Below are 12,668 nucleotides of genomic sequence, written 5' to 3'. Positions count from 1 at the left end.
TTCACTCTTGAGTTGTACATTTTGTGGGTTTGGACAAATGTATAATATATACCCATCATTCCAGTATCATACAGAGTATTTTCACTGTTGTAAAAATCGTTTCTGCTCTGCCTGTTCGTCCCTCCCCCTGGCCTCTATCTTTTCTTTTTTTTGTTAAACGACAAAAATTGCTTCTTCATTTTATACTTGTAGAGGAGCTTTATCTAAAATTGATGGAAAATAATTTTCTTTCGGTTTTACTCATTTTGTAATTTAACCTATTCCAGGTTATTTAATTATGAAATTATTATTATTATAATCACATTATTTATTGATTTCTTACAGATTATCCGTCAGTGTTTGCTAGAGAACCTGGCCTGTTACTATATATCCTAACCATAGATCCTATACACACACCCATAATGCAAGTCTCTATTCACTAACCCAGATATGAAATGGTATATATTTAGGGATCCTGTGAGTGAAGTGATCATGGAGTAAAGTTTTACAAAGTATGTGCAGTCTTTTAGTTCATTTTACGTTTCTTCTTTTAATTACAGAAGCAAAGACTAATTCATTTTAGATTTTGGGATACAGAAATAAGAAGACCTTGGGTTAGAGCTCACACCATCTGTTTTATTTGCGCCGGTTTAGCGTAGGACATGGTTTTGGGCATCATTTAAGCTTGTTGTACTATATTAAAATTGAGTCCAATCTAGCTGAGTTAAGTATCTGGAATATACTCATCTTTAGGCTGTTTTCTAAACTGGTTCTCATCAGTATTTGCACTGGTATTCTGTGTAATATTGTAATACTGGTAGGAAACTTAGAAATCTTTCAGTCCATCTCTGCCTTTTTCTTGGTCAAGACATTTAGACCCAAATTGGTTGGTGTTTTTTTTTGTTTTGTTGTGTTTTTTTTAGAGAAGAGTGAGGTCGCTGGCAGGAGAGTGGGGAGGGGCAGAGGGAGAAGGAGAGAGAGAATTTCAAGCAGGCTCCATGCTCAGTGCAGAGGCCAATGCGGGGCTCAGTCTCAGGACTCTGAGATCATGACCTGAGCCAAAATCAAGAGTCAAACGCTTAACCCACTAAGCCACCCAGGTGCCCCAAGACCAAATTGTTTAAGTGATTTATGCACAGTTACCTTCCTTCATGGAATGTGAATGAAAATTTTTTTCCAGTTTTACATGGAGTTATTATTTGAAATGACCTAGATTGGTAGTTTTCAAGCTTTCTTGAAGTTATATTTCCTTTCAAAAAGAAATCTCACCTTGAGCTCTATATAAAAACATAATTGAGAGGGCCCATTTCTGAAGCCCTGCCCAGTGGCTTGAAGTAATTTCTAGGAACTTTGGGGCCTGAAAACAGTTCATTTAAGTACTTACTTCATGAGATTGTTCTGGTTTGTTAATCATCATATTTTGTTCAAAACTAGTAATGGTAGCAATAGGCAATCCAGAAAAATGGTGACAAAACATTTTATAGAAATAAGTGCACTTTGTACATTTCTGCAAGACAGTTTGAAGCCCCTGGTAGTTATGAAGCTCTGGGTGGTTATTTTATAGTTATTTGAGTTATTTGTAATATGTGAATTGGCTCTGAGATACTGAAAATATTTCAGACGTGCACAGCAGGAATTGTTAATAAGACCCTTAGAACTTTATTTTTCTTTATTTTCAAGATTTATTTCTTTCTTTTTGAGAGAGCGAGCTCACACATGCGAGCGGTGGGGGGGGGGCAGAGGGAGAGAGAGGAAATCCTCAAGCAGACTTCCCCACTGAGTGTGGAGCCCAGTGGCAGGGTTCGGTCCCTGGACCCTGAGCTCATCACCTGAGCCAAAGCCAAGAGTCAGACGCTTAACCAACTGAGCCACCCAGGTGCGCCCCGCCCCCAGAACTTTATATAATCTTCATCATAGAAGTTAAAGAAAGTAATACAGATATGTATTGACCAGCTCATATGCTATGATTGAATTTTAGAAAGCATCCTTGAATGAATGTTTATGCCATGAATCTGACTTGATTTTCTTTCATTTGGTAGGAAAAAGCTCCTCTATTTCTGAAGAGAAAGGTGAATCTGATGATGATAAACCAAGAAAAGGAGAAAGACGGTCACCCAGGGTCAGACAGGTAACTCCAATACTTCTTAAAGCATCTGTCAACTTCTTTGGGTACTGCTTTGGCTATCTCCTCCTCTTCTTCCTCCTCAGACTTTTTCAGAGATGGCATCTCTTTAGATTTCTGTAGTCCTCTTCTTTCTCCTCGTTATCTCATTTTGGGTTTGTTTTTTTTGGGGGGGTGGTTTTTGTTTGTTTGTTTGTTTTTCTTTTTGTTTTTTTCCAAAAGCACTTATTGGCATTTAATGAACCTCCCTCCACGTGGCTTCAAGCTACCAGGACACAGTGCCCCCCAGTCCCCTTCATCTTCTCAGCTCTTCTACGAAAGAACTTGGCCTTCACGATGACAGGCTGTTTGGGGAGCTTTCCCTTCCCCTAAACTAGATAGTAGCCTGACTGTCCCACGTCAGGGATAGGAGTAGCTCCAGTCTTGTTTCTGGAAGCATATTTCCCCGTGTCTGCTCACTGACGAAGGTCTGCAGTTTGTCAAGGTGGACAGAAGGGCAGAAGCTCTGGTTCCCCTTTAAGTGCTCATGCCTTGTACCAAGGTTTCCCAAGTGACCTGGGTGATATTTGTCGAAGTTGATCCTGTAATGATGCGTGTCCCCAGCATTACCCTGGCCTTCTCTGGCTTCTGGTGCTTGCTGATGCGGCCGTGGCTCAGGTGGCCCTGAAGTGTCCGAGTCTTCCTCAGTCTGGATGGCACGTGGGCAGCCTAGACAAAAGAGCTGTTTTTTGTTTTTTAATTAGGTCTGCTCAGATTTCTAAGCAAATATAAAAAAATTAAAATTTAATTATGAAAGCTGACAGGCTGGTCTGTATTCCTAAAATACATTCATTATTAGAAAAGATACAGTTATTCAATTAGAACTTTAAAGCCATAGGATACAGTGTTAAGTGAGCAGAACACAAAAGTGCGTCTGTGGTATGATTATGACTGTGGAAAAGAAATGATGGGAAAAAAATTAAATATACCAAATGATAAAAATAATTAGATTAAGTGATGATAGGTCAGTTCCCCCACCCCCTTGCCACTTTCTAGACATTTAGTTTGTATTTATTTTTAAAGCTTGAAACTAAAAAATGAACTAGTAGCCGTTTCATTATTGTATTCCATTTACACCCTATTTTGATCCCCGTAAAAGCTTGGTCATAGGTCATGCTTGTTTACAGCCACACTTGTTGGTGTGGATGCAAGCCTGTATCATTGAGTTTCTCCTTCCTATGGGTATCTCCTACGATACGTTTTTCTTCTGTTAATAGTGAGCAAATATACTTGGATCCATTGTATATCTTTTCTTTCAGGCAAGAGCAGCTAAACTCTCTGAGTGTAGCCAGGTGGCTGAGGAGGAAGAGGATCAAGAAACACCTTCCAGAAATCTGAGGGTCAGAGCAGATCGAAATTTGAAAACAGAGGAGGAAGAAGAAGAGGACGAGGAAGAGGAAGAAGAGGAGGAAGAAGAAGAGGAAGATGAAGGACAAAAATCTAGGGATGCACCAGTCCTGAAACAGTTTCAGGAAGCAGAAGAGGGGGAAGAGATGCCCAGAGCAAAACCAGAGGAGGTGATAGATGAGAGACCCCAAACCATAAGATCCCAGGAACAGGAGGGGTTAGAGAGAGGAGGAGGAGTCACAAGGTCCCAGGAAGAAGCCAGAAGAAGTCATATGGCCAGACATCAGCAGGAGAAAGAAATGAAAACAATTTCTCCCCTTGAGGAAGAAGAAAAGGAAATAAAATCTTCAAAAGGCTTGGAGGAAAAATCAAAGTCCCCTTCCCCTCCTCGACTGACTGAAGATCTGGAGAAGGCCCCTCTTGTGCTACAACCAGAGCAAAATGCCAGTGAGGAGGAAACTCCCCCACCTTTACTTACCAAGGAAGCATCTTCACCACCACTTAATACACAACTCCAGAGTGAAGAAGAAGTAGAGCCCATGGAAGGCCCAGCTCCCCCTGTCCTCACTCAGCTATCTCCTCCTAATACAGATGCTGAGGCCAGGGAGCTATTAATATCTCAGCATACTGTCCAGTTGGTGGGAGGCCTGTCTCCTTTGTCAAGTCCTGTAGACACCAAAGCAGAATCTCTAGCAGAGAAAGTGCCAGAGGAGAGTGTCCTGCCTCTAGTTCAGAAAAGCACACTAGCTGAATGCTCAACCCAGAAGGGTCTTGAAACTGAGTCAGAAAAGTCTGCTCAACCATTCCCTCTTAAAATCGAGGAATTAGCACCGGCCAAAGGGATTACTGAGGAATCTCTGAAACAGCTGTCTTTGGAACAGAAGGAAGGTAGAAGGGCTTCTCATACCCTTCTCCCAAGCCACAGATTGAAACAGTCAGCTGACTCCTCCTCAAGCCGGTCCTCCTCTTCATCCTCCAGTTCTAGATCAAGATCTCGGTCTCCTGACAGCTCAGGCTCTCAGTCTCACTCATCTCCAAGATCCAAGCAGAGAGATGTATCTCGGGCACGTACTCACACCAACCCTCGTGGTAGATCCGAGATGGGCTCCCGATCAACATCAGAGTCCAGGTCTCGTTCCCGTTCCCGTTCCCGTTCTCGTTCAGCTTCAAGCAACAGCAGAAAAGTAAGTGTGGGAGAATCCTGGGTGCATTGATGTTTTGTTTGTATTCCAGTGTGTTTCAACCCCAGGAGAACCTATTATAGTTTCTGGCAGGAATGGGAAAAGCTTCCTTTACTCCCCAGGTCAGTGATTACTTTCCCATCATTTCTGAGTCTAATTTTTAATTCATTGATCCCTAAATAGAGTCCTTTCTCATTTTTTTGAGTCCCTTCGATTCCAAAGTTGAATCATTTACCCATCTTCACTAGACTGTAAACTTGAAGATATGGACGTGCCTTTTTATGTATGTATCCTAGTATTCTAGCATCTAGTTGGGATTTAATAAATAATTTCCTGAATGCTCTAGGAACTTAAGGAGATCACGAACTCAAAGAGGATAAACATAGGGAGAGAAGGGCCCAAAGTATTAAACCAAGTCAGTGGAAGTTGGGTAACTCAGTGACATACTGAATATATACCATATAAAATAATTTGCCTTATGTGCTTCATTTCCTTAGTCTCTGAGCCCTGGAGTCTCCAGGGACAGCAGCACCAGCTACACTGAAACCAAAGATCCCTCTTCTGGTCAGGAGGTTGCAACTCCACCAGTGCCACAACTGCAGGTCCTTGAGCCAAAGGAGAGGACTTCCACCTCATCCTCTATCCGAGTGAGGCGTTTGAGCCAACCTGAGCCAGCTGAAAAGCATGTGACCCAGAGGTTACAACCTGAGCGGGTAGGCTATTATGCCCCCTCCCTAGAAGGAGATGGAGGATTAGGCATGATTTTCCCTTTTGTCTTAACTATAAAACTGAAGGGTCAATCTGGATAAGTTTCAATAGAAATATAGATGGTTGGGGGATACCTGTAAGATTCCACTGGTCCAACTCCCTGGTCCCTGAAAGCTCTATATGAAACTAGGTGGCAGGGTTCTCATGTCCAGGGCTCCCAGGGTCACTCCGACAGAATGTCTCCTTTTTTTCTGCTCCAACGGAAGTCTTTTCTCAGTTCTCTCAAAAAAGAATTCTAATAAAATGATTGCTGGCATAGAAATTCTTTAAGCAATATTCCATTCCACTTCTAAACGAAAATAACAAAGATCTATAGGGCTAAGTGTGGAGCTGCTACTGCGTAAGTCCTGCTCTGCCTTTTACCAGCTCCAGGTTAAAGAAAAGGAACCAAGCAGATTTAAGTACGTTGCTATGGGTGTTCTGCTATGTTTGTCCTGACAGGGGAGCCCAAAGAAGTGTGAAGCTGAAGAGGCAGAGCCACCAGCTGCCACACAGCCCCAAACCTCAGAGACCCAGACCGCTCACCTACCAGAATCAGAAAGGATTCATCACACTGTGTAAGTAATCTGTCTCAGCTGAGGTATAACAAGGAACTGGGGGGTGTGGAATAGTTCTTTGCTCCCTGGGGTTCTTTGACTAAGCAGTCCTACTTTCCTTTTAAAGCAGAAAGGCAGAGCTTTATCTGGACAGAGGCTAGGCTTTAGGTGTTATGTTGAGGGCTGCCACTGGAATTCTTAAGGTGTACTCTGAAAAGTGGTGGTTAGAGCATAAGGAAACCCATATCTGGAATCATCTGACCAAAAGAGTTCCTTTAAGGAGCAGGTAGCAGAGGCTTTGATTTCCAAACTCAAGGCGGTGTAAGGGAGTTGACTGAGGGCATCTTAACTCAGTCTTTAACTCAAGTTTACCGGCTACATCTGAGCCTGGGAACACAGTTTAATAAAGAATATCAAGAGTCTACCAAGAAAGGCACAGGAGGGTGTTGTTTTTGAGTTTCTGTTGTTTTCCTTGGTTATTACCTGTCTTTTTATTAAGCACAGTCTTAGTTCTTACTGGACACAATACAGCAAAATATGAAGCATGTATCAGTCACGTCAGAAGTTTGTTATTGGGCCCCTAAGACCTTTGGATTGATTTTTACCATTTACATAATTAATGTGAGTTTTTATTCCTTATATTTAGTTCTAGAAAAATACAGGTAAGAACAGGTATATTATTCATTCATTATTCTGAGCTAGGTACTATATGTTAAGAAGCCATTGAACGCAGATTCCTGGCTTTAGAGTCCCATGGGAAATGAAAAGCAAAACATTGTGGAAATACTGCTTAGCTTTTAGACATCAAGAATCCTGTACTGCATTTACTGCTTTAGTGAACATCCAGTGTAGACAGTTGGTCTAAAGTTATTCTCTGTGGGTTTTATGTCATTTTAACACTAATACTACCAGTATGATTTTTTCCTTTATGTAAAAGTCTAATAATTTACACTTTTCTGAGAGCTTCAGACTATCCTTACCTCTGATTTTGGAGGGTGGTGGGCAGGTGACATGATTTATGATCTCATTTCCTTATGACTTTAATACTAGTTTTATACTCCTTACTATCTGTATAGTTTTTCTTTGGGATATACGCTTGCTACTGTCTAATTCTAATGGTCTTGCCTCTGCTGCCATCTTGTGGCCATTACGTTTTTGGTTTGAAAGTCAAAAGTTCACTCTACTTCCTTTGAAAAGTTTTTGGTTTTCCCTTTTGGGGTGGGTACATTATCCTTTGGAGAGGGTTTTTCTTCTAGGACCATAAAGTGAAAACCCAGCGGATTCTGGAAGGTGTTCAGGATTCCCCAGCTACACCATCGATGAGGAAATGGGGTGACACCTTCCCTTCCATATCCATCAACCAGAGATAATACCTGCCCTCCCCTACCCCATCCCATGGGGGTACAGCATGTCCTTTGTATAATGGCAGTTTTGAAGTAGGTGTTGACAACCTGCTAGTAATTGGGACTGAGGAACTGCCTCCTATACACCTTGAAAAGCAAGTAATTTTCTAAAAAGGTTTTGTTTGCCCTAAAATTCAGTTGGTCTGTGAGATCCTGGCAACAAAATGGCACTTGGTGCTGTTCTGAAACATCTTTATTTCTGGACTTTAGCGTGCAAGTCCAGGGCAAATGAAGCTTGGAGTCCTGTACAGAGTGTTTCTCCTCATGTAAAGGTGCCTTTGATCTTCCATTTTATGACTGAGGTAATCTAGTCACATTGATCCCAAGAAGGTGATAGGCAAGTGGCACCTTGGGCAAATACTGAGACTGTCCATTGTTGCCTAGGCAAGCTTCAGTGGAGCAGCCTATAAGGGAGAAATGCAGTCTGAGCTCAGGAGTAGCTCACACACATCCCCTTTACCTACTTTCCCTCTGCCTGTCTTCCAGATGGTCTATTCAACAGCCTAATAAAAAGACATGCCCAAGGGCCTAAACTCATAGGCTATTCTGGCACCGGATTTGGTAATGAATCTTTGAGAGGTTTACCTACATTTCTGGAAGCCCTACTGCATCTGATTCACAACAGTCCTCCTAGTCTTTCACCCCTGTAGAGTCCCTAGTTTTCAGCCTGGTGACCTCTGGAGCCCCTGGCCAATTTTAAAAATGGGATCAACAGTGCTAAGTGGAAAAGACTATTTGTGGCCTAACCTTGGTTTTCCTGTCTCTCTCAATGAGAGACAGAGCTAGGGCCTGTTGATTCAGTAAAGTGTTAAAAAAAAAAAAAAAAAAAAAAAAAAGACTTCAAGGACCTGTCAGCACCTGGAAGAGATTGCCTAACTTTTTTTGTGCTTTGTTGAATCCATTCTGATTCTGATTGTGCCCTGAGGAATTCTTAATTTATGAGGTAAGGTATCTTGTCATTGCTTGGAGCAGGAATTCGTGAGCCCTCAGTCCTATTTCAGTTGAGCCATGTTCTAAAATCCAGTCTTCTGCCCGCTATGGATATAACAAAAGTGTCTTCATACAGCAGAAAATAATGCTACTCTGTTTTTACATTTAAAAAAAAAAAAAATATGGGGGGGAAGAACTTTTGTGTGAGCAACTATATTATCCGGCAGTAGTTAATTTTTCCAAATACAGCTTTCCTGAGTACACAACCCTTGCAGGCAATGGCAGCTTTGGGCTTTTGGCTTATTATGTTTAGTTGTCCTTTTGCCTGAGTATGAGGAAGAAAATAGTCCTTTAAGCCAATATGACAATGTAATGGTTACTCTGCAGGGAATCTGTAGTACCAATATGCCAGATAATGCATAATTTTTAAAAGTAGAATTTATTATCATCAGTAGCATTTGCTTACTGAGGAATTGGAATCTAAGGACATACCCCCAAAATCATATCATCCTTGGTTATCTTGAAACTAGTATGCCCCTGCGGTATTCTATATTTAAGTCTCACTGCCTGAGAATAGTCACTTCCCACTATTTCATATCAGGTCTTCAGCTCCTCATGAATTTTCTACAGTAATTAAAATTCAAACATACACGCCTGTAGAAATTTCCTTTTCTGTTAGTTCCTCTGAATCTTATTTAGATATGAACTATAATGTGATGTTGTCAGGCTCCAAGTAGTTCTCTCCTTTTCTTCTGGGCTGCAAATGCTTTGTATGCTGTTCAGTTATGGATAGAGAACTCCCACCCCCAAACCGCCATACAATTTCACAGATTTCTCAAAGATATCAGAAATATTTGTGCAAGAACTTAAATGTGGGAAGGGAGATGTCTAGATGCCTTTTGCTTAAAAAGGACTCAAAAGCTGCATGGTCCTCTGACAAGTTGCTAACGAGGCTTTGGGACTGGCCCTGCAAATAGATTTGAGTCCCTTTTGGGGGGCAGTTTCAGGGATTCCTTTTTTTCTTATGAAAATAAAGTCTTAGGAATCTTGGATCCCACAGAATTGTTTGTGGGGAAATAGATGGCACAAATTCACTGGGTCTTAAGAAGGCCAAGGATAATGTCGCAAAATTCTTATTCGTGAAAAAATGAGAATTTCCAATGAAAGAAAATTTCTTCCTCCAAGGAAGCTGCTTCTGGAGAGGCATATTGGCAGCTGAAACTATTTTAGGACAATTGATGGATAGGGAACATTTTTAGAGGATGCTGGAAGGTAACATTCTTTGTGAAGTAACATTCTCTGTGGGAATTCCATCTAAAATAAGAAAATTTGGGGGTTCTTTTTGGCTCAGGTTGGTAGAGCATGCGACTCTTGATCTCAGGGTCATGAGTTCATTTTTTTTTTTTTTAAGATTTTATTTATTTATTCGACAGAGATAGAGACAGCCAGCGAGAGAGGGAACACAAGCAGGGGGAGTGGGAGAGGAAGAAGCAGGCTCATAGTGGAGGAGCCTGACGTGGGGCTCGATCCCGTAACGCCAGGATCACGCCCTGAGCCAAAGGCAGACGCTCAGCCGCTGTGCCACCCAGGTGCCCCAGGGTCATGAGTTCAGACCCCACATTGGGCATAGAGCTTACTTTACGAAGAAGAAGAATAAAACTTTTAGTTCAGCAAGCAGTTATTAAAGTGTCCACTTGGTACATACAATGACACCTAATTCAGAAATATTTACTGAGCATTTCTTTGTGTTAGGCCCTGAGCTAGGGATTAAAGGATGTAGTCCCTGACCTTGAGGAATCCTGCAAGGTGAAGGTGAGGGGCAAGTCAAGCAACGGTCATTATACAGAGTGATGAGGTCCTTGCCGAAAACCTGTCAAACCAACTACTGAATGCTTTCGCATCAGGGAAAGCGCAGTTCACTCTTTGAGAAAACTCAGAAAAAGCTCCATAGGTGGTGTCAAATGAGATAATGGCCTGTTAAATGTGCATGTTTTTATGCATATCCTTACCTTGACTTGGAGTGTTGTCTAAGCCAGACTTTTTTTTTTTTATAAAAAAAAATTTTTTTTAAGATTATTTATTTATTTGACAGAGACAGCCAGCTAGAGAGGGAACACAAGCAGGGGGAGTGGGAGAGGAAGGAGCAGGCTCCTAGTGGAGGAGCCTGACGTGGGGCTCAATCCCAGAACGCTGGGATCACGCCCTGAGCCGAAGGCAGACGCTTAACCGCTGTGCCACCCAGGCGCCCCTGTGTAAGCCAGACTCTTAGGGGCAAAGCCTTATTACACTGTTTCATGAAATAGGTGTTGTTGTGATCCCCACTTTACAGATAAAGTAAGAGAGACACAGAGAGGATCAAGGACTCGCCCAGTGTCATAGAATCTTGTTGGGAGCACAGTTGGGCCGTGATTGGGCCCTAGCCAGTTAGACTGCAGAGCGCTCAGTCTTGCGGAGCAGACAGGGACCACCAAGTGAAAGGGAACCTGTAGAGTAGTGTGTAATTACTCTAAAAGTATGTAGCATGTGGTCAGCATGTACAAGATTTTAAGCCATGGGGAGGAAAATTTATTCCTGGCTGAAAGCTCTGGTATTACAAATGACATAATATCGAGCTTTTCACTAAATCCCTTACTGCTGAACCTCTGCTGCCACTAGGATGCAGAAGGAGCACCTTTGCAGTCAACAGAGGAGTCTGAGCATCTGCTGAGTGCTTTTTGAATGGTTAGAGTCAGCTGCTTATTTCACATTTAGTCTGGTGAAGATGCCCGTGATTAATAATTTCCTTAGTTCCCAAACACTTCAGGCCCAGCAGACCTCCCCCCGCCCCATGTAACAGCTCTCCCACTTTGGCTTCTTATCTCCTTCGGAGCCCCCACCTTGGAGCCCTTGCTCCAAGAAGTGGCCTTCGTGCTTCAGCTACCCAAGGTCTCCTTGCCCTGTTTATCCTTTTCCTTTCTGGCTCCAGTGGACCCCGGGGCAGGGTGACCTTATTAAAGACTGTGAAACAAAGTTGTCTGTCATCTCTTTAGAGACACCTCACCCCCTCTCTACTGGTAACTCAAAAAGGAGCTCTCTCTGCTGTCCTCTCCTCCCGCCATCCCTGGAGAAAGGACAGGTTGGAGTAGCAACACGTGGTCATTGCTTGGGGTGAGCAGCCAGCTAGCTACTCCAGTGATTGGATAGTGCCAGTTCTCATCCCACCTCCCCACATGAACAGCTGACTGGCTTCTAGGATCGAGGGAGGTGGGCACATAAAAAATTGCTCAGGATCCTCTATTCTCTATCTCTTTCAACTTTGGCTTTGTCGTCTTCCTTCTTTAATCATTTTTCACTCCCAAGCTCTTGCTGTTTCCCTTCCTTCTATTCTCTGGAATCTTCCAAGCAAGCAGCTGTACCTTTGTATGTCCTCTCCACCCAGCCCCCTCCCCCGCCCCCTGGGAAGACAAGGAGAGCGCACCCTTTCCCTGTGGGGTTAGGCCTCGGTAGCTAGTGTAACCTGAGAAAAGAAGGAAAAAGGCCAGGCCTATTGAGCCAGCAGTGAGCTCCCTGTGGCCTGCCAGAGGATAAGAACCTTGCTCACTCAGCGCCCTCCCTCTTCTCTTTCCCCTCCCCTGCTGCAGCAGGGCCCTCCCCCATCCGCACACACGGGCTGCTGGGTAAGTGGCAAGATGGCTCCCCTGCATGTCTCCGGCTGATCGCCGCCGCTCCGCCAATACAATAGAGCCAGCCACTACCAGCAGCCTGGCCCTCTTCCTCCTCCTTCTCCAGAGAGACCAATCCAGCCGAACTCGGGGTTTGCCGTGAGGACTTAACGCTTATCTCTTAAAAGCCAGATCTATTTTAGCCTCCCCTCACCACCACCACCACCACCTCCCCTTCCATTTACCATTTTTTGGATCCCCAGTTGCTGCATCTCGATTTTCTCTCTCTGGATCGGGTGGCTGGGGAGGAGGTGGTGGGCTCTTGGGACAAGGAAGGTGTTGTGGTTTTTTTTTTTAATTTTTTAGGATTTTTTTTGTTTGGTTTTTGTTATTTCTTCCATTCCAGAAAGGGATAAACAGCACTTCCAGGGGGAGAAAAAAAATCATGTTATCAGAAAGCAAAGAAGGGTGAGAGCTTCACATTTCCATGTATCCCTTTTCCCCACCGCTCTAGCCTACCTCATCTTCCTTCTCTTCCCCATGGCTTTCATTCCGTCTTTTCGTTTTGGTTTGTTTTCAGTCATTCTGCTTTCCCCCTTTGTCCTTCCTGCCTGTTTTCTAATTGGCCCAACTTGCCCTCTCCGTGTGGGAAATAGGTATTTTTTGGATAAGTCTTTTCTTTAGATTTAGGCAGTTGAATCGCGTGTTTCTGTGGGGGCCGG

General features: G+C 43.2%; 1 protein-coding gene and 1 pseudogene across 8 annotated transcripts in view; one reads left to right on the top strand and one right to left on the bottom strand.

The window, feature by feature from the left end:
• Nucleotides 1-12,668, top strand: part of ACIN1 (apoptotic chromatin condensation inducer 1) — a 33,093-nt gene that overhangs the window by 9,913 nt on the left and 10,512 nt on the right. For 5 of the 8 annotated variants that reach the window (XM_008710540.2, XM_008710539.2, XM_008710537.2 and 2 more), the window contains 4 exons: nucleotides 2,019-2,107; nucleotides 3,400-4,671; nucleotides 5,166-5,381; nucleotides 5,878-5,993. In XM_008710540.2, coding sequence (XP_008708762.2) covers nucleotides 2,019-2,107; nucleotides 3,400-4,671; nucleotides 5,166-5,381; nucleotides 5,878-5,993 — 1,693 coding nt within the window. Of the gene's footprint in view, nucleotides 1-2,018; nucleotides 2,108-3,399; nucleotides 4,672-5,165; nucleotides 5,382-5,877; nucleotides 5,994-11,835; nucleotides 12,106-12,152; nucleotides 12,415-12,668 lie in introns of those variants that run through there. The other 3 variants (XM_040620725.1, XM_040620726.1, XM_040620727.1) reach the window with 3 other exon arrangements.
• LOC103681055 lies at nucleotides 2,118-2,933 on the bottom strand (annotated as a pseudogene).

The sequence above is a fragment of the Ursus maritimus genome, unplaced genomic scaffold (assembly GCF_017311325.1).
Source record: "Ursus maritimus isolate PB19 unplaced genomic scaffold, ASM1731132v1 scaffold_36, whole genome shotgun sequence".
In the NCBI taxonomy this organism is placed as follows: domain Eukaryota; kingdom Metazoa; phylum Chordata; class Mammalia; order Carnivora; family Ursidae; genus Ursus; species Ursus maritimus.
This window is presented reverse-complemented; position numbering and strand designations above follow the sequence as displayed.